The sequence below is a fragment of the Podarcis bocagei genome (assembly GCF_964188305.1).
Source record: "Podarcis bocagei genome assembly, chromosome: 8".
Classification (NCBI taxonomy): Eukaryota; Metazoa; Chordata; class Lepidosauria; order Squamata; family Lacertidae; genus Podarcis; species Podarcis bocagei.
This window is the reverse complement of record NC_138133.1, coordinates 85,722,478-85,743,968: the sequence shown is the minus strand read 5'-3', so window position 1 is coordinate 85,743,968 and position 21,491 is coordinate 85,722,478. Positions and strand designations below refer to the sequence as shown.

Here is a 21,491-nt window from a genome sequence, read left to right as displayed (position 1 = left end):
AAAATAAACAAATGTGGAGTCAGTTTTGGCTATAAAGCTCAACCATATTAAACTGAGACACTCAAACAATAGCAAAAGAGACATGCCATAGTGGGAATTCATGACTGATGAACAAACAAACACTTTAGGAATATTGTTTATTGGAGTGTTTGTTGAAACGCATCAGTTTCAAAGGTTTAGAGGGGAAATGCAATATTCTGGTGGGTTATGGATTTTTCCTACGAGTAAAAAATCGACATTCACAATATCACTAAGCATATCATTTTGGAAAGTCAAATTTCTCAACTTCTGGTCTCTGACTCAGCCTTAATATCTGAAACTAACCTCTTGGGTCATGGACATTGGTTGGCTGGGTGACAGAGAAGAGGAGTATGAGGAGGAGTTGAACAGCTCTTGTGATTAAGGAAACAAAAGCCAGAATGAATTGGGAAGGAATCTGTAATTTTATTATTATTAAAATTTGATTTTTAACAAGTGGATAAATAAACCTCAAGCCAAATTGTGTTTGATAAGAAATATGAAAACCAGAATATGACCCACAATAGCTTTGCCAGAGAGCAAGATTTTTACAATGTAGAATGTATTAGACAAACCATTAATCTATCCTGCCTAGTACTTTCTGCTCTGACTGGATATGGAAACCAAAAAATCCTGCCATCTTCACCAGCCATCCACCCGGTATCCTTCTAACAGAACACTCCATGGAGTTAGCTTGTCCCACCTATCAGCCAAAGATGCACAGCATTGCCATTCAGCTACACTTGCCTTCTACCTTTCTAAGGAATTATATCAAAATTAGCTATTTGCATACCTGTCAAAAGCTTTGACTCAGCATCCCTCAGGCATGGTGAGTGGGAGTAGCAAGTGGTGCTGGAATAAGCAGGTAATCAGAATCTTTGCAGAAATTGTTAAGATGCCTCATCTGGTTCTTAGCAAGATGTGTAGGATCCTGCCCATGTCTCTTCGGTCCTGTGTAATCCATTTGCCAGCATCGTGTGATAAGCTGGTTGCTTTGTGCCTTGGGTCTCAGGATAGCATTTGGCAAACTCAGGAGGAGATTCTTGCCTACTAAAGTTCAGTGCCCCAAGCACTCTTGATTAATAAAATGCAAGGCACTCTTGAGAAGAGAGAGTTTGCAAGTGGTAAGCAAATCCAACTTCTCTTTGCCCCTATCTGGAGAAATATCTTCCTTGATTAGAGTGTCACCTGATCCATTAACAGAAAGACTAACCAGTGTATTCAGAGAGTAATCAGCTTGCCGTTGGTTCTGCTGGGGAAGAACGTAGGCTGGGATGCAGAACTATATCTGAAGAACAAAAAAGAGAGTCCTTCTAGATCAGGTCAGTGGCCCTTGCAGTCAATTGTCCTGGTCTCACAGTGACCAAATGGTTCAAGGAAGCCCACAACAGCTTCTGAACACAACAGTATTCTCCTCCCCCATGATGTTCTGCTGGCAGGCCTCAATCGCCTTAATTTTCCAACCCCCTGGGACAACTTTGAAATGTCTGGGAGGCCAATCTGCTTTTTTGGGTGGGGCGTGGGAACACTTCTGTCTGTTCCCATATGCACCAGTTCTTTAAAGCCTCTATTTATTGATATCAAGTACTCTTCATTCCATCCTGGGGGAAATGGAGAAAAATATCTCAGTCTGAATAAGGCTTAGCCATACCATAAGATATTATTTCTGGTGCTTTTTCATGGGAGATAAAAAAAGAAAGGAGAGAAAGCCACTCCATTCTATGCCACTCCAACCCACTCTCACACTCTCACTTATTCAACATTCCATCCCACTGAGTTTTCAGTGGGGTGTTCAGAGGTTTTTATGCCCCTCTCAAAGCTACCCAAATCTACTGAAGTATGCCTCTTATGTTAAGGTCGTACAGTTTTGGCTACAGGAGTATCAACTTGGTGTTACTGCACATGAGACTGATATATATGAATATGTATGACATACTGGGCACATGTTCTTGGCAGTTAAACACCAGGGCATTATTATCTGCCGTCAGAGCTATCTTGCTTGGGCATGTGTAGATAATAGTTAGGTGTTTCCTCTCGATGAAGACAGTTACAATATGTCATGTGAAGAATAACTATATACAAAAGCATTCTCAAACAGCCTTCTGCAAAATAAATAATATCACTAGTCTTGTCAACACTCCTTTGACTCATCTCAAAGTTTTGCCTGAGAGAGCCATGAGCCTTGACCTTGCCTGCACATTTGCATTCCAGTGCTGGACTAAGAGTGGAGAGAGCTAGATTGAAATCACTATTTAGCAATGGCACTTAGTGAGTGCCCTTGATTCAGTCACGCACTCACCCTAACCTACCTCACAGAATTGTTGTAAGGATTAACTGAAAGGTGATCCATACCATGTATACCACATTTTAAGGGACATGGGTGGCGCTGTAGTCTAAACCACTGAGCCTCTTGGGCTTGCCGATCAGAAGGTCAGCTTTGAATCCCCACCACAGGATGAGCTCCTGTTGCTCTGTCCCAGCTCCTGCCAACCTAGCAGTTTGAAAACATGCCGGTTCAAGTAGATAAATAGGTACAGCTTCAGCGGGAAGGTAAATGGCATTTCCATGCACTCTGATTTTCAACATGGTGTTTCATTGCACCAGAAGCGGGTTAGTCATGCTGGCTGCATGACCCGGAAAGCCATCTGTGAACAAATGCCAGCTCCCTCAGCCTGAAAGCAAGATGAGCACCACACCCCATAGTCACCTTTGGCTGGACTTAACCATCCAGGGGTCCTTTATCTTCACTTATACCATATTTAGTTGGCATAGCAGAAGTGCATACCCCTTATCCCAGGCCTCATCCTGAAGGAGAGTAGGAAGGCTTTCCTGGCATCCCCATGCCTTTGCATGCTGGTGAGGCATTCCTTATCCGGCTCCTAAAAGCTATTGCTAAACAAACGCTGCTGGCAAGAAGCTTTGGGGAAGAGGTAGGTGAAATCTTGCTCCCCTCGTGTGCACCAGCTGCATGTGAGTTGGGGGCAGGGGCAGAAAAAGCATCTGATATGTCCAGCTGCAATTGCATGACATCACCTCGGAGTTCTCTGTGTTTACTTTTAGTCAGGGTGAAGCAAGCAGTCTCATACAAAGTGCTCTCAGTGTGTTTGATTAATAGTGCTCTGATGTTGCCTTCCACAAATGCAGAGCCATAGCTGGGGGGGGGGGGAGGTTTACGCCAGGACTTTTGCCCTGGGTGAAATCTCCAAGGGGTACCATTGATGCTCCTAGCCTGCCAGTCATTTTACTGTCTGGGCTTTAGAACAGTTCTCCCTGCACCTCTGTGTGTGTGAGACCGAGAGTGGGAATGTAGGGTGGGGAGAAGACTCTTTCCAAATCCTTTCCCGCCTCCTTCCTTTTTTGCCACCCAGATTCTGGACTTCTCTCTGTCGCAGCCTCTTCCTGCTCACTAAACCCTGTTACCTCTTCAGCTTCCAATACCACCACCTCCACCTCCTCCTGCTCCCAGTCTCCTCCCTCTGACCACTCATTGTTGTCCCACCACCAATCCCCTGGCTCTGAGTCTTCTTCCCTGGGGGTTCTTCAGCTGGTGCCTCCCACCACTTCTCTGCCCCCACCCAGTCCATGACAGCATTTTACAACAGCAATACAAACAAGTGTAGACATGTTAGAGCTAGATGCAAACTTGTATTAGAAACGGTGGCTTACAAAGAAATGCAAGGGGTGATTATACATACAAGATTACAGTATATCAAATATAGATGATGGGTTTTTGTACATTCATGATTCTGGTAACTAGTTGTAAAACAGAGAGACATGGTTTTGATGGTATAGCATGCTTTGCTTCATAACTCTACAAGACCTAGAATAATTAAGAGCTTCTGAGTTCATCTAGTTCACCCTGCTGAAATTCTAAACACATCCTGGAATCAATAGCCCACACTGAATACAGGTCAAGAAAAGTACTGGTAATGGAAACCAAAATTACACATGTATGCTTCAAAGAAACTAGGATTATAAATCTTTTGGAGCCATCAAAACTTAATCTCAGCAGTGGAATACAAATATACACTTGTTTACTTGGTAGGAGCTAGAACAACTTCTAGTAAACAGAGTGGTATAGCTATAAGTTGTACTCTTTCAAAGCCATCACAAGGGACCTAAAGCACAGGTCTCCACTTCCTCTGTAGGGTTTTCTTCTTCCTTGAAAATATTTTGGAGTATGGCTTTCATGCCCTTTACATGCCCGCCTCTCTTTCGTCTCCCAAACACAAAATAGAGCAAAGGGTTAACACTGCTGTTCAGAGTGGCGCACAAGTAACCATATTGCAATCGATGCAAAGTTGGAATATGGAAAACATAATGGCCAATGTAAAAGGCATTCAGTGGAAAAGAAAGAAAGATAAAGAAGAAAAGACTAAGGAGGATGACTATAATGAGCTTGCCCCGCTTCTGCTGTTGTGTTTTAAAGCAGACCTTGATGAACAGGATCAGTGTGGAGACAGTTATTAGTGGGAGACAAAAGAAGCCATTCTCAATGTACTGGTAGAGTCTTACGGAACCATGATACTCTTTAAGAGCCAGGTAGAGAATGAAATGTGTTCCAGGGAGAAAGAAAGAAAGCACCCATATGAAGGCACACAAAACAATGGACAAACGTGGCGGTCGGTGGCATCCATACCAAACTGGGAAGAGTACAGACACACACCTGTCAATGCTGATGGCCGTCAGCAGAAACTGACCCGCGTTGTACATGAATTGGAAAATATCTTCAAAGAATTCAAACGCAACACCCTCATCCTGTTTGCGATTCTGAAGCCAGCGTATTTCTAGAATAAGGTCCACAGCGAGTAAACCAAAGTCCGCAACGGCGAGGTTCAGGATGTACGTGGTGAAGGGGGTTCTCTGAATACGGAATCCAAGCAGCCAGATGACAGTTCCATTCCCCAAGCATCCCAAAATGCAAACTATAATTATTGATACACACACTATATACATTGTTACTGTATTGTATACAAATTCTGGATCATCATTACTGTGGCTACTGTTGGGGTAAGCGCTTGCGTTGAAGGCTGCATAATATTTCTCTCCAGCATTCAAAGGGGACAGGGATGTTGGGCTGAAGATGGCCATCGTGCTCAACCTTTGATTTTGTGTATCGTCTGGTGTGGATAGTCCTGCTGGAAGACATGGGAAAAAAGTGGGATTAGCCTTTGCAGTTGGTCAGCAATGATAAAAAGTAACACGTTCATTGGGACGCAGGTGGTGCTGTGGTCGAAACCACAGCGCCTAGTGCTTGCCGACCAGAAGGTCGGTGGTTCGAATCCCCGCGACGGGGTGAGCTCCTGTTGCTCGGTCCCTGCTCCTGCCAACCTAGCAGTTCGAAAGCGCGTCAGAGTACAAATAGATAAATAGGTACCTGTGTGCTGCTCTGGTTTGCCAGAAGTAGCTTAGTCGTGCTGGCCACATGACCCAGAAGCTGTACACCGGCTCCCTCAGCCAGTAAAGTGAGATGAGCGCTGCAACCCCAGAGTTTTCTGCGACTGGACCTAACGGTCAGGGGTCCCTTTACCTTTAACACGTTCATTGGAGTCAACAAAGATACCATGTCAAGAAGGGGCCAGATTGCCAGCAGAAGCAGTGAGAGTAGAGGAAAGAAAAATAGTATTTAAGGCTGGGTAATATGCACACAAGCTTTGGCTGGCTGGCTCACTAATTAGTAAGAATATATATAACCCCAGTACGTGACCCGGAAGTGTCTTCGGACAGCGCTGGCCCCCCGGCCTCTTAAGCAAGATGGGCGCGCAACCCCAGAGTCGGTCATGACTGGCCCGTATGGGCAGGGGTACCTTTACCTTTTCCTTTATATAACCCCAGTAGGCTAAACTACCCAAGCTGGCTGCTTCGTGTTGTTTGTTTGTTGTTAGCAAATTCTAATGCTTCTGCTGCTGATAGTAATAATTCTCAGCAATGAGAACAGAATAAAAATATATTTTAAAAATGCAAAATGTTCTGGATTTCTTTTTCTTTTTTTAAGGATGGGAGAGGAATTAATTTGGAAAGGTTAGAAAGGAAATAAAAGCTGGACAAATGACAACAAGCACTTTCTAATAGACAGCATTTGCAAAAGCGTCCTGCATTTAAAAAAATTAAGACTTCACCACCTTACCCCAAGTACGGTGACTGGAGAGTTTTGGGTAAGGCGATAAGACTTTTAAGCTGGACCTGCAGATCTCAACAATTAAAACAATAATTAATTTGATTTTGCGTAAAGGCACGTAGATTTATTTTGTTTAGGATAAAGATGAATAGGTCAAGCCAAAAGCTTTAGAGGAAATACTGACTTTGAGAAGGGGAGCGGAGGAAAAGAATGGAAAGTGATCTCTGAGATGAGAAAATTGTGCCATCAGGAAAAGAACCTCTACAAAACATTCCCTACCTTATTCCAACCACAGATGTTTGCTCACAAGGTTTGAGATGTTCTCTGATGCCTCTGGGATATCAGTTGATATCTCTTCTCTGTGTTCAAAATAAAATGCTCATCCAGAAGTCAGCACACATTTTGAGCAGAGAATGTCAAAGGAAAGAGTTGTTTGTTCAGCAAGTGTGGGGCAGATAATGGAAATCCTGTTAACAAGTGCAAATCCATTAGTTGGTGCCCAACTTAGCCACGGATTGTCTTTTGCTTCCTGATACTTCAAGAATCTCCTGTGTGTGTTCCTTTATAACTTACAAAAACCTCAGGTGATATATGCACTTTATACTTACAAGTATTTCCAGGGTCACAGCTGATAGTAAAATTTGACATTTGGATTCCGGACAATCAACTGTCAGATGAACTTTAGTACTGGACACTGCGAGATCAATAGCTCAAGTGAACTTTACTCCAGTAAACATGCAATTTCTTCTTTAGTCAATTTTGCATGTGCCTAAGGGAGGAACAAGTGGATTTAGAGCGAACTGTTTCTATGCCATGCCCTTTGCCGGACCCCAAGAAGACATATTGGGCAAATGCTGAGATTTGGGAAATGCTGAGATGCAGGAATCATTAGCTGAGATTCCTGCATTGCTGGGGCTGGACTAGAACACCCATGAGGTCCCTTTCAACTCTACAGTTCTTTGATTCAATGAAATGCACCCTAACATTTTAACCACAAATTGCCAAGCTAACTCTTTTAGAAGGTAAACATTCTAGTGTGGCCGAAGGCTGAAATATATACAGAGAGACAAATGGCTGGGTTGGATAAGGTCCATTTCATTAAATGTTAGACGTAAACCTGCACAGAAGAGTTGTAGGTGAGGGAACTGACTATGATTAAGAAATCCCATATCTATTAGGGCAAACAAACCCCTGCTGGGTCAATGGCAAGGCTATCTTCTTACCCCAGCCAAAGTAGGTTCTGTGCCAACCACCACCCAAAAGTCAACTATTAAGAATAAACCAGGTACTGGCTAAGGCTGCTGTCTGGTGCTAGTACAAAGTCCACAAGACCTAACCAGCCATAGGTCATGGGTTTATCATGGCCTGAATAATATTTCACCAAGTCTGCTGGTCAAAATGGTCACCAGGCCAATGCCCTCAAACAGACCCTCCAAGTGTCCCTATTTTCCAGGGGCAATCCTAGGTTTACAGATGACGTCCCAGTTTCTGATTTGATCCCAGAATGCCCCACTTTTTCTTAGGACATCCCTATTTCCATTAGATAAATGTTGTAGGGAATGGAGTTATGCGATCCCCAAGGCATGGAGATAAGTAACTATACAAGCTTTAGAAGACTTCTGAAGGAAGCCCTGCATAGGAAGGGCGGTGTATTTTTAAGAATTAATTAATTAATTAATTAATTAATTAATTAATTATGTTTTATATATGTTGGAAGCTGCACTGTCAGATGTGTGGGGCATTATTATTATTATTTGTGCTTTTTTCTTAAAAAAATGTTTAGGGGTGCTCTCATTTTGATTCAAGAAAATCACCATTTTATAGTTCAAATCAAGAAAAATAAATACAATAAATGGACAAAAGTACAAAGATTCACAAAATGTTTAGGGGTAGGCATCCCCCTGCGTCCCACCAAAAAAAACACACTGATTATTATTATTGAATTGAACGTTCCTATTTTCATCAGAGAAATATTTCATAGAATCATAGAATCATAGAGTTGGAAGAGACCACAAGGGCCATCGAGTCCAACCCCCTGCCAAGCAGGAAACACCATCAGAGCACTCCTGACATATGGTTGTCAAGCCTCTGCTTAAAGACCTCCAAAGTAGGAGACTCCACCACACTCCTTGGCAGCAAATTCCACTGTCGAACAGCTCAGGAAGTTCTTCCTAATGTTTAGGTGGAATCTTCTTTCTTGTAGTTTGGCTCCATTGCTCCGTGTCCGCTTCTCTGGAGCAGCAGAAAACAACCTTTCTCCCTCCTCTATGTGACATCCTTTTATATATTTGAACATGGCTATCATATCACCCCTTAACCTCCTCTTCTCCAGGCTAAACATGCCCAGCTCCCTTGGCCGTTCCTCATAAGGCATCGTTTCCAGGCCTTTGACCATTTTGGTTGCCCTCCTCTGGACACGTTCCAGTTTGTCAGTGTCCTTCTTGAATTGTGGTGCCCAGAACTGGACACAGTACTCCAGGTGAGGTCTGACCAGAGCAGAATACAGTGGCACTATTACTTCCCTTGATCTAGATGCTATACTCCTATTGATGAGGCCCAGAATTGCATTGGCTTTTTTAGCTGCCGCGTCACACTGTTGGCTCATGTCAAGTTTGTGGTCAACCAAGACTCCTAGATCCTTTTCACATGTACTGCTCTCAAGCCAGGTGTCACCCATCTTGTATTTGTGCCTCTCATTTTTTTTGCCCAAGTGCAATACTTTACATTTCTCCCTGTTAAAATTCATCTTGTTTGTTTTGGCCCAGTTTTCTAATCTGTCAAGGTCGTTTTGAAGTGTGATCCTGTCCTCTGGGGTGTTAGCCACCCCTCCCAGTTTGGTGTCATCTGCAAATTTGATCAGGATGCCCTTGAGTCCATCATCCAAGTCGTTGATAAAGATGTTGAATAAGACCGGGCCCAAGACAGAACCCTGTGGCACCCCACTAGTCACTCTTCTCCAGGATGAAGAGGAACCATTGATGAGCACCCTTTGGGTTCGGTCAGTCAGCCAGTTACAAACCCACTGAGTGGTAGCATAGTCAAGACCGCATTTTACCAGGTTCTTTACAAGAATATCATGGGGCACCTTGTCAAATGCCTTGCTGAAATCAAGGTAGGCTACATCCACTGCGTTCCCTTCATCTACCAGGCTTGTAATTCTGTCAAAAAACGAGATCAGGTTAGTCTGACATGACTTATTTTTCAGAAATCCATGCTGACTATTGGTGATCACAGCATTCCTTTCTAGGTGTTCACAGACTGTTTTCTTAATGATCTGCTCCAGAATCTTCCCTGGTATTGATGTCAGACAAAACAAGATGGCGTCGAAGGTAGCAGCCTAGTTAACTTCGTCTGCCTCTAGATTAAGTTTTAAGTAGTTTTAAGTAGTTTTTTAAGTAGTCTTTTTTACCCCCCTCTGGGCTTTTATTGTTTTATTGTTTTAGACTAAGTTTCAAGTAGTTCTAAGTAGTTTTTTAACCCCTCTGGGCTTTTATTGCCTTTTATTGCCTTATTGTTTTATCACCTGATTCGAGCTCCAGCCTTGCTGCTTTGCCGCACCCCCCGCTGTGAATTTAGTGCTGTGGAGCTGAGTAATCTTCTGAAACGAGTGAGTGGGGAAGGGAAGAGGTCTGGTCTGACTCCCCTGCCGTGAAGCCCCCCCCCCCCCGTCACTGGAAAGGAAAAAACTCAAGGTGGGTGATCGGAAACACCGGAAAAAGGGCTGAAGCAAGTCCTCTTCGAGTCCCGTCTGAGTCCCGTCTGAGTTCCGTCTGTGTGAGTAAGACCGTCTTCAGCAAATCAGGCTGATAAAGAGGCTCGGCTTGGAAAATAATTACCATCCTTCACCTTATATCAATTAACCCCCAGCTTCTATCAGCTTTTATCAGTAAAAGGACACCGGGAGCTGACGGAAGAGCTCCCAAACCTTCCTCCCTTCCTCCCTCTTCCAGCTCCACCAAAGAAACATACTGAAAATCAGTGCTCGCTGATGAGCTAAGCAGGAGAAAGCCGCAGATACACCCCTATTCATCCATTGGCCCTGCAAATTAGGCAGAAACATTGGGGGACAACTGGCTTTCTAATAGAAAGACAACTACCCAACATGGTCCTCACCAGAAAGATATGTAAGGAGTTGGGTATCTTGCCAGATACGCCACTTAGCCCCCCGAGACCTGGAAAGAGACAAAGTAAAATTATAAATTACTTCCCTAAGAGGGAGGAATGCATGAATGAACAAATTGAACCAATTATTGACGAAGTCACTCCTCTGCCCCTTACTTATCTTGACCGGTCACATTACTTCAGAGAGCCTCAACAAAACTCTGGAAGCATAAATTCCCCAAGAAGCCTGGCGCAAGAGTTAGTTCTAGCGGAGAAACTTGAGGAAAATATTTCTGCCACCTATACTAAGCGGCCCCTGGCAGAATTAACAACATGCCACCAAGACCAGGCGCCCACTTCTAAATATACTCAAACTGAACTGAGTGATGGCCACTTTCAGGCCCACTTCCAAGATATAAATATAGACCTTTCCAACATAAAAAATTACTTGACAATAACAAATGGGTTATTGCTGACCCTTGTGGAAAACTTTATTCCTCAACCAAAAGAGACAACAGCAACTGATGCACCCCATGTGCATAAACCAGATGAACTTGTGCATAACCCAGATGAACTTGTGAAGATGAGACAAGCAGTAACAACCAAGAAATTGCAAAAAAATAGACCAAAAGCCAGGGAAAAGAAAACTAAGAACATTAAAACAACAAGGAAAGTAAAGATAAGCCGACACAAACAATGGCAGAAATTATTTAATCTACTCCCATCAGACTCAAATAAATCTGCTGCACGAGATAAAAAAGAAAAAGGTAGGAAGGGGAAAAAGAAGCCATCGCCAAAGCTAATGGCTAAGGTGGCATCTCTGAACCAGAGCTCAGAACTAAATGGGAGGATGGAAGCAACGTCCCAGAGCCCTGGTAACAGTTCACTCAGTGAGCCAGATTCTGGGGGAGAAGTGGTCCCTAACAATGAAGGCAGCAAACCGCTTAGCAAATCGGGAAATGGGGACGATGCAATGCCCAATCGCGATGACAACACTATACAAGATGGGCAAGCCTTTACTCAGGCAAGATGTTGGAACCTGATTTTAAATCCACAAAAATTGGTATTTACAAACTTCCCAAAATCAAAGGGCTACCTTACAGGGAAAGATCGAAGAATGAGCTCCTTGAACATTCTGAATGATATATTGCCAGGAGCAGTAAAGCCATATGACATTATTTCTGTAGATTATTTGCATCATGATGGTTGTTCAATGAGAGCAATGATCACATTTAGAGACCAAAACCTGGCCAAGTTTATCTACAGATCAAGATCTATATTCTTAAAGGCCCAGATAAAAATTCTCAGATTTTTTGAAAACAAGGCACCACTGAATCCCCTTCTGGAAGCTAAGCACACAAACCCTAGTAAGGAGAAACAACCGCCCAAAACCCGGTCTGGTCTCCAGAATCGAGAGCTACAAAAACTAGAAAGGAAAGATGCCCACCTGCAAGACCTGCAACTCCAAGAGAATGAAGATGAGGACCTTTTCTCCGTGGAAGAAAATACCTTAATTAGGCAATTTTGCCATTTTCCATCTCCAATACAAACTGAAATATTAGAAAGATTGGATATGCTAAGAATTAAGCTGGCAGGGCGAGATATAAACAAGGAAGTCAATGTGGACGCCGATAAAAAGGACCAGACTTCCTATAATTCGAACCCTATACAAGAACAAAACCCAGCGGCCTGTCGGCCATGTCACCTTCAGACAAGGGCTGAGATTAACCTACCCCCAATTAAGGAAGCCCAGCACACTGAAGAGAACACTACACCACCTCCAATAAGGAGAACCATCCCTAAGGTGAATTCACCAGGCTCTTGGGACAAGCTAAGATACCTAGATGAGGCAGAATTGGGTCATAATCAGGTAGCAGAAAAATACCTACAGAAAGAGATAACACACTTCAAAGGCCCGGTGACCACTAATGTCAGTATTCAACAGTTAACAGCCGAAACTATAGAACACTTGGCTAGTTTGCCATGTATGGAGAGCAATGGGCCGGCTCACAAAAGAGTAATCCCTAAAAGCACCTTGGGAAACAATTGACAAAGATCAGACCAGAGGCAAACACCAGCCGGCTCCCTATCTCCGCGGAAATTTGATATCATTAGATATAAACAGACTCAACCCTCACTCACAAATCAAGCAAAAGCAGTTCTCTCCTTGAAAGACGCACTTAACCCATCCCAGAGCCTTAAAATTGTCTCCTGGAATGTTAACGGCTGGGCGACAAAGCAAATGGATCCTGAAGCAATGAACTTCATCTCTTCTTTTGACATTGTGTGCCTCCAAGAGACCTGGTCCCAACAAAGTATCGCTCTCCCAAATTATTGTTCCTTTAGTTCCTGTGCTCGTAAACTAACCAACAGGGGTCGCCCCCAAGTTGGCCTCGCCTGTCTTATCTCAACCAGCTTACCCCTCACTAATTGCGAGGAAATTAAATCTTCCCCTTACTTTCTCACTATAAAGATCCATCTCTCAAAGACCAAAAGCCCATGGTTGATAACTACAGTATATCTGCCCCCAGTAATTAATGATTTCGACCGCAATGAAAGGTGGTCTGAACTTTCGTCTTGGCTCCATGATCTTCAAACAACTAACCCAGGACTTCCTCAAATCCTCTTAGGCGACTTTAATGCAAGAATAGGTCCCAACGACGATGATATAGTATCCCTCGCAGCACTCCTGGACAACCCCCTGCAGCCCCCCTGGGGAAACAGATGCTCTCTTGATCCTATAACAAATGCGTCGGGGAGACTGATGGTCCAATTGGCCATGGAAAACGATCTCTGTATCGCGAATGGTAACATTACTCCCTTGTCCTCGCAGCAATTAACGTGCATCACTTCCCGGGGAACTAGTGTTGTCGACTACATTTTACTGACGCCGGAGCTATTTTCAATTTCTACAAAAATGGAAGTGGCTGAATATTTTGGTGGTGACCACCTTCCATTGACTCTATTGTTAAACCTAATAGAGCCATTTTCAGTCCCCTCAAACTACAGTACCACGGTACAAAGCCACCCAGTATTCAAAACAAAGAAATGGACAAGCCTCAGCTCCTCTCTTGCCCTGAACATACAAAAATCATTTGTTATGTCTGCAGTTCCCTCTGACCCAATCCTGCCCGCTGATCAATACCGGAAATTACTTGATGCTTTCTCAACAACTTACATAACCACCACCTCGCCTACCCACCAACGCCTCTTCTCTGAATCGCCTTGGTTTGACAAGGAATGTAAAGCCCTAAGAAGGCAAATTAGGAAAATGGTCAGAATCATCAAATTTTCCAACGATCCCAAACCCGTGCAAAGCTCACAGATACTAAAAGGACATACAGAAACATGATTCATTGCAAGAAACAGCAGCACATCCTTGAGGCTTGGTCCACTCTTCGTTCGGCTGTAGAGAGGCATGACTCCCGCTCCTTCTGGCGCTTAGTTACACCTTCGGCACCATTCAATCCAGCTACCCAGATTTCCGCTGACGAATGGATTGCCTATTATTCAACCAGTTTCGCTTCTCCAAATCATCTTACAGATCTCCTCCAATCCCCGTCGGACCCCTGTTCCTGCTCTCTTAGTCCCACTTCCTCAATAAACTTTACCCCAACTTGCATTTTCAACATCATAATGTCAATGCGAAGGAATAAGGCCCCCAGCCCAGACATGGTCCCGTTGGACCTTTTCCTGACTGATCCTCTTTGGTGGAGCGAACAGCTGACCTCTGTATTCACAGCTATCTCCTCCGCCCTAGACATCCCCGACTCCTGGAGAGAAGCTATAATAGTTCCGATCTTCAAAGGCGGCCAGCCAAACATCCCTAGGAACTATCGCCCCATCAGTTTATTATCTATCCCGGGGAAAATATTTGCCGCTGTTTTACTGGAGGAACTTCTCTCATGGGTCCAGGAGAGGAAAATTCTACCGCTAGAACAGATTGGTTTCCGAAAGTCAGCATCAACCATGGACCACTGCCTAACTCTCTATCACCTTGCCAGTAAATACACTGCACCAAGGCAAGGCCACCTATTTGCCGCTTTCATGGACCTGGAGGCCGCCTTTGATTCCATTCCTAGGCAGAGATTATGGTCCAAACTTGCCCATCTGGGAATTGATCCGCACCTCCTCTCCTTAATTATTTCCCTGTATTCAAACACCACAGCTCGCGTCCGAAGTGGGCCCAACGGCTCCCTCACTACTCCATTTTCAACGGCCAAGGGCGTCCGACAAGGTTGTCTCTTAGCCCCTCTACTGTTTAATCTCTATCTTCATGATGCAATTTCCACTTTGAAGCTAGCATCTAAGTACCCTCCTCACTTAGCAGGCCACCCCGTTGCTTCCCTTTTCTATGCTGATGATGCCGTCATCTTATCCAGAACAGCTGCGGACCTAGCAAATGCAGTTAATGCATTTATCGCCTATTGTAAGGCGGAAGCTCTCAATATTAACTATAAAAAATCGAAAGTCCTCCACTTCACTCGTTCCCGCAAACTCAAGCTGGAGCCGCTTAAGATCACAGGTGGCTACTTAGAAAAGGTAAAAGCCTTTAAATACCTAGGCTTAATATTCACTAATAATCTCTCCTGGACCACCCATCTACAATCTGCCTTTCTCGCTGCAACCACGACCTCTAACGCCATTGCCCGATTTTACCACCAGAAGGGTGGCAAACACCTTCCAGCAGCAATTCAAATATTTAATGCCAAAGTTGTCCCTAAATTATTATATGGATGCGAAGTATGGACTACAGCAATATCAGCTAACTTGGATCACCCTCTTCATATGTTTCTGAGATCTCTTTCCGGCGTCCCGAGATGTGTCTCAGGTGCAGCCCTACGACTCGAGTTCGCCCAGTCCTCAATTGTAAAACGAGCATGGAGTCGAGCCATTTCCTATAGCTCCCACCTATTATCATCGGATGCTCGAATTAGAGGTGGGTTTTCCAATCTGATCCTAAGAGATATTCATAACTCCCCTTGGAAAACTACAATTAACCTCAAACTCCGCTCTCTTCTCAATTTGAATTGTAAAACTGTTCTTAACTCAGAGTATATCAGCCCGGCGGCCCTACCTCCAATTAAAAAGAAACTAGAGCAACTTGACTTCTCTAATACAGCTTCCTATGCAAGAGGGCCGTGTTCAGGCCTAGCCCTAGCTATTCCACCCCCTGAAGGGATCCCTCTATATTGCTTCACAATTTCTTCGGAGGCTAAGCGAAGGGCCTTTACCTGTGCCCGTCTCAACTGTTTTCCTACAGCAGTTCTGTCGGGTCGTTATTCCAGAGTTCCCATCGCAAATAGAACATGCACCTGTAATGACAAGACCCTGGAGACTATGGAACATGTAATGCTCCTCTGTCCTAATTGGACAGATGAAAGATCTCGGTTTTTAACCCCTCTCGTGAACAAGCTTCATCTCCCAATCCAGCCTTGGATAGTGTCCCTTTTTTTGCAGGATTCTGATTGTTGGATTACCGAGATGACAGCTAACTTCCTGCTTAGTGTGATGAAGAGGAAAGCGGCACTAACTTCTTCCTTAACACCACAGCTGCAGTCGATACGCCGCACAATCAAACGAAGTCCCAAGTAGCCTTATTGTACAAGGACAATGGAGTTAGGACAAATCTGAGGAGCTGAAGGACCCTTTAACGGTCCTCCTCCAGCCTCAGCAGTTTTTTCTTTTTGTGTGTGTTTTTTTCTCTCTTTAAGTATTTGCCCAGGACGATATCTACCCTTACCTCCCCACCCCCATTTTATGTTGTTATTTTAATGTATATCATGCTATGGCCACACGGCTAATGCAATAAAATTTAAATTTATATGATGTCAGACTGACTGGGCGGTAATTATTTGGGTCCTCTCTTTTCCCCTTTTTGAAAATAGGGACAACATTTGCCCTCCTCCAGTCTGCCGGGACTTCGTCTGTTCTCCAGGAATTCTCAAAGATGACTGCCAGTGGTTCTGAGATCACATCTGCCAGTTCTTTTAATACTCTTGGATGCAGTTCATCTGGCCCTGGAGACTTGAATACATCTAAACTAGCCAAGTATTCTTGTACTATCTCCTTAGTTATTCTGGGCTGTGTTTCCTTTGCTGAATCGTTTGCTCCAAATTCTTCAGGTCAGGCATTGTTTTCTTTATCGGAGAAGACTGAGGCAAAGAAGACATTGAGGAGTTCAGCCCTTTCTGTGTCCCCTGTTTGCATTTCCCCATCTTCTCCTCTGAGTGACCCCACTGTTTCTTTGTTCTTCCTTTTGCTACGAACATACCCATAAAAGCCTTTTTTGTTGCTCTTAACCTCTCTAGCAAGCCTGAGTTCATTCTGTGCTTTAGCTTTTCTGACTTTGTGTCTACACGTGCTGGCTATTTGTTTGAATTCCTCTTTGGTGGTTTCCCCCCTTTTCCATTTTTTGTACACATCCTTTTTTAATCTTAACTTATATAGCCACCCTGGCTTCTTTAGGCACCTTCCATGTTTCCGTCTCATTGGTATTGCCTGACGTGTGGTTTTACTATCTCCCTCTTAACAAACTCCCAGCCATCATGAACTCCCTTTCCTTTTAGTATTACTGTCCATGGGATCTCACCCAGCACTTCAGTAAGTTTTATGAAGTTGGCTTTCTTAAAGTCAAGAAACTGAGTCCTAGTATGCTTGGCTGCTCCTTTCCGCTGTATAGTAAACTTCAGAAGAGCATGATCACTCGCGCCTAATGATCCTTCCTTTTTTTTTTTTATATAAAATTTTTATTGGGTTTTCCGCTTTTATAAAGACAATACAAACAAAACAATAACACAAGACACAAACATGTATAAATTCAGCAAATCCTCTTCTCATAACCTTGTTCCCTGACTTCCCCCCACCCCCCCCTCGTGCATCCCAATTCCCAAGATTATATCAGCAAGTTGGTATTTCTCCTCTTAACCATCTTATTCATTTTGTTGCCTCTTTTCTAATAAAAAAAAAAATTGATTTTCCTAAGTTGGACTTAAGTTCTCTTCCATCGATTTTTCATTTTGTCTTGAATAAAAGTCATATTAACCAAACATGAAAGTCTTAAGAGTTTTTAAGAATCTCCTCTTCCCTCCCTCCCATCCCCGGTTTTTGTCCCTTCCCAATAAAAATCCAAAGTCAAGATTCTCAGCCTGGGTTCCTCACGTCCGAGGCTTTCAAGTCTCTTTCAGTCCCTCTCCGCCAGTCTCGTTGGTAGTCCTTTATGTCAGTCGTCGAGTCTGGAAAAGGATCTTTCACCATCAAAACATATTCTCTTCCCACAAGGAGATTTGAAAGCAACTGCTGGAGTATTTCCACAAAGCCTGTATCCTCAAAGTCAAAATCCAAATGGAGGCCCCAATCATATTTCTTTATTTTAAGCTCCTGTACATATTGTCCCAGAACCTCCTCCTTCTTCTTCTGCATCTTTCGCAGACTTGTGGTAGATGTGTTCCCAGAGTCTCCTTGCTTGTGTTCCACAGATGTCAGCTTTTGGTTGTTGCTTCCCAAGGTTACTTTCTCTTTTTCTTGTTTAGTCTCTTCCACCTCTGTAGACATTGTTTCCCATTCAGCTGTGGATTTTTTCTCATTCAGGTCCTCAATACAAACAGCAGAGTTGCCTGTTCCCAAGGTCATAATGTTAAGTTGTTTATTCATGGCTAAGCTCTGCTCTTGTAAGATTCCCACCAATTGAAACATCCTTTCGATTTCCACTAGTAACTTTCCATCCACAGCCATTGTATCCATTGTAGTTTCACAGAATTCCCCCTAGAGGGAATCTGGTTACTTATTAGTCTTTTCTCCAACAGTCCTTTAACTTGTTATTGTTACTTTGTTTCCAACAATTTTAACTCAATTATAACTCGTCTTAATCCAGAGGGATCTTAAATAGTGATTTTTCCGCTTTAAACTGCCCGTTTGACAGCTTTGACAGCTGTCAAACTCCGCAGCTCTTACACAGGCACAAAGGCAGGACGTTCCCGAGCCCGGGAGGGGGGGTTGTTCAAAACATAAAGAGGGTCTCCAAAACTCCACTCTCCAGCACAAAATTTCCTTTAACTAAATCTTGAAAGTTAGTGTCCTTTTTAACTCACCCCACCAAGGGTAGGCTCTCCAGCTTAGCTCTTATGTCGTTGCTTAGATCGTCTGCAGGGGGGGGGGTGCGGACTTCCTTTTAGCACACCCCCCGGTCGTCTCCAATTCAGGGAAAAAAATTTTAAAGTCCCAATCCGTCTTACTCACGGGTAATTCTTTCAGTCCAAATTTTCAAGGAAGCAAGTCAGCGCTCTTCAGCCATGGCACACGGCTTCGCTCCGCTGGGGTAGCGGTTTACTCTCAGCACCACGCCACTCTCCGTATCCTCTCCGTAGCCTTTAAAAAGGCTCTTCGTGAATCGGGGAGGGCGCTTAAGGTGCCCACCGAGTCACCAGGTCCTCAGGCATCCGCGCCTGAGGTTTTTGAGGGTCCCCGCGTCGCCGTCGCGGCAGGACCCGTCCCCAGCGGAGCCGATTCCCTCCGGAGCTCGGAGGGAATCCGCCATTAGCTGTCCGCGCCAACCCGGAAGTTCCACTTGCGCCTAATGATCCTTCCACTTCTACCCCACTAACCAGCTCATCAACATTGGTTAGGACCAGATCTAAAATGGCTGTTCCTCTTGTTGCTTCTCCCACTTTCTGGACAATGAAGTTGTCTGCAAGGCCAGTGAGGAATCTGTTTGACCTTATGCTCTTGGCTGAGTTTGACATCCAACAAATATCCGGGTAATTGAAGTCCCCCATTACTACTATCTCCCTTCCTTTTGCATGCTTGGCCATCTGTTCCAGGAAGGCATCATCTATGTCCTCCGTTTGGCTTGGGGATCTATAGTAAACTCCCACAATGAGGTCTCTGTTATTCTTCTCTCCCTTAATTTTGACCCAAATGCTCTCACTTTGGCTTTGAGGTTCTAAATCTTGGATCTCTTCACAGGTATACACATCCCTGACATATAATGCCACTCCTCCTCCTTTCTTGTCTGGTCTGTTTCTCCGAAATAGATTGTATCCCCCCATTATTACATTCCAATCGTGGGACTTATCCCACCAGGTTTCAGTGATGCCTATTATGTCATATTTAGTTTGCTGTACCAAGAGCTCAAGCTCATCTTGTTTATTTCCCATGCTTTGCGCATTAGTGTACAGACATTGAAGTCCATTAATCATTCCCCCATGTCTCTTATTTAAGGATTTTTTCCTCCCACCACTAGGTCTGCGTGCTGTTTGCTCCATTTGGTCTATGACATTTGGATGATCATCTTCATCAATTGATAGACTCCTACCTTCAGGAGCACTGTCTCCCTCCCCCACATTAGTCAGTTTAAAGCCCTCCTGATGAGGTTTCTGAGATTTTTGGCAAAAACATTTCTCCCAACCGTTGTGAGGTGCAGCCCATCGCTTGCCAGACGTCCATCTTCAAGAAACTGCAGTCCGTGATCTAAGAATCCAAACCGTTCCTGTTTACACCATTTGCGAAGCCAGCTGTTCACTTCCACTATTTTTCCCTCTCTCCCTGGGCCACGTCGTTCAACTGGGAGGACAGATGAGATGACAGATGAGATTTGAAGGCAAGTTCAATGTGCTGAAGCCAGGCCTGCTCTAAAATGGCTGCCACTGGGCTCTATAGCCAAAGTAGGTCTAAAATATCACGGCCACCAGCAGACCTAATGGGGAAGGGCAGGTGGGTGATGCACTCACTCAAATCTGAGACAGAGATGACCGTGGAGCCCTAACCTGCAACACTCGTGGCACAAAAGGAGGCAACTGATAACCAACTGCCCACAGGAGGGTGGAGGGGGCCCAAGCCAAACCAGCGGCCAAGCGGTCAGCTCTGTGGCATGTGTGCTGCCCAAGTCCCACATTGTCCTTTCGACCAAGCTGCTCAGCAGCAGCTCACATGCCTGAAAGTCACAGAGGAGGAGAAGGTAGTCCAGCTCAAGGCTTGCCTATCTGCCAACTCAAAAAGTTTCCTGCCAGCTTCCCACGCTAAATGGAGCTCAAACGCCCCAAGAGACACCAGCAGTGAAAACAGAACAGTGGAGTCAGTAATTTTGAATAGCTATTTTATTAGCAAGCAGATACCTATATAAGTACAACATCCATCAAACACCATTTAACACTCTAACTGAACAAGCTAAGTGACTGGCTTGTTCTCAATTGTCTATTCATCCTAAAGATAAATTGATATATACCAGCAGTGAGTGCACATGCAAATGGTGCTTCAGAATAGGACAGAGGAGGGTGTATGGAAACGGGGCAGGGCTGTGTGCAAGGGAGAGTTGAAAAAAGGAGGAAAGAAGAGGTTGAACATGATACTGGTATGCTTGCAAAGGAGGCCAAGCAATAAGAGAGAGGGGGAAGCTTTGTTTGTTTGCCAACCTTCATTTGAGTATCACAGGGTAGTTTAAAGTACAGTGGTACCTCGGGTTACATATGCTTCAGGTTACATACGCTTCAGGTTACAGACTCCACTAACCCAGAAATATTACCTCGGGTTAAGAACTTTGCTTCAGGATGAGAACAGAAATCATGCTCTGGCGGTGCGGCAGCAGCAGGAGGCCCCATTAGCTAAAGTGGTGCTTCAGGTTAAGAACAGTTTCAGGCTAAGTACGGACCTCCGGAAGGAATTAAGTACTTAACCCGAGGTACCACTGTATAAAAACACAAAAAATACATAAGATAATGACACACAAAACGATGCCCCCTACATGCACAATTTAAAAGGCCATAGATTGTTTAACTATTCAAAGGTCTGTGAAAAGAGGAATGACCCCCCCCCCCTCCAGGACCTGATGATTCCCTGGGTAGAAGATTCCACAAGTGGGGAGCCATCACAGAAAAGGTTCGTTTTCATCTTGCCACTCTCTGGACTGCTCAGGGGGGAGGTAAACAAAGAAGGACCTGTTTATGATTTCAGGGTCCGGGTTGGTTCATATGGCGAGAGGTGGTCCTTGAGGTATTGCAGTTACGGGCTGTTGCTTCTTTCTTTCTTCTTTTTCTTTTAAATCCTATATCTGGATGCTGCTTCAGAGGCCCTCAACCTCTTATTTATGTTCCTCTATGTGCACTCTACAAGATAGTTGGACAGTGTTCTCGAAGCTACAAACATGAGCCTGACCAAACTGCGGGAGGCAGTGGAAGACAGGAGTGCCTGGTGTGCTCTGGTCCATGGGGTCACGAAGAGTCGGACACAACTAAACAACATGTGCACTCTGTGAGCAGGA

The 21,491-nt window shown here is 44.3% G+C and overlaps 1 protein-coding gene across 2 annotated transcripts; it reads right to left on the bottom strand.

The window, feature by feature from the left end:
- Window positions 1-3,643: 3,643 nt before the first annotated feature.
- Window positions 3,644-6,821, bottom strand: LOC308592946 (mas-related G-protein coupled receptor member H-like). 2 transcript variants are annotated; one of them, XM_081205035.1, is made up of 3 exons: window positions 6,745-6,821; window positions 6,416-6,603; window positions 3,644-5,156 (listed from the first exon to the last, which is right to left on the bottom strand). In XM_081205035.1, the coding sequence occupies exon 3, from the start codon at window positions 5,107-5,109 to the stop codon at window positions 4,126-4,128; it is 984 nt and encodes a 327-aa protein (XP_081061161.1). In that variant the 5' UTR covers window positions 5,110-5,156; window positions 6,416-6,603; window positions 6,745-6,821; the 3' UTR covers window positions 3,644-4,125. The 2 variants fall into 2 exon arrangements, with proteins under 2 accessions (XP_081061161.1, XP_081061162.1); XM_081205036.1 differs by lacking the exon at window positions 6,745-6,821 and having other exon boundaries at window positions 3,644-5,153; window positions 6,416-6,688.
- Between the last annotated feature and the right edge of the window lie 14,670 nt (window positions 6,822-21,491).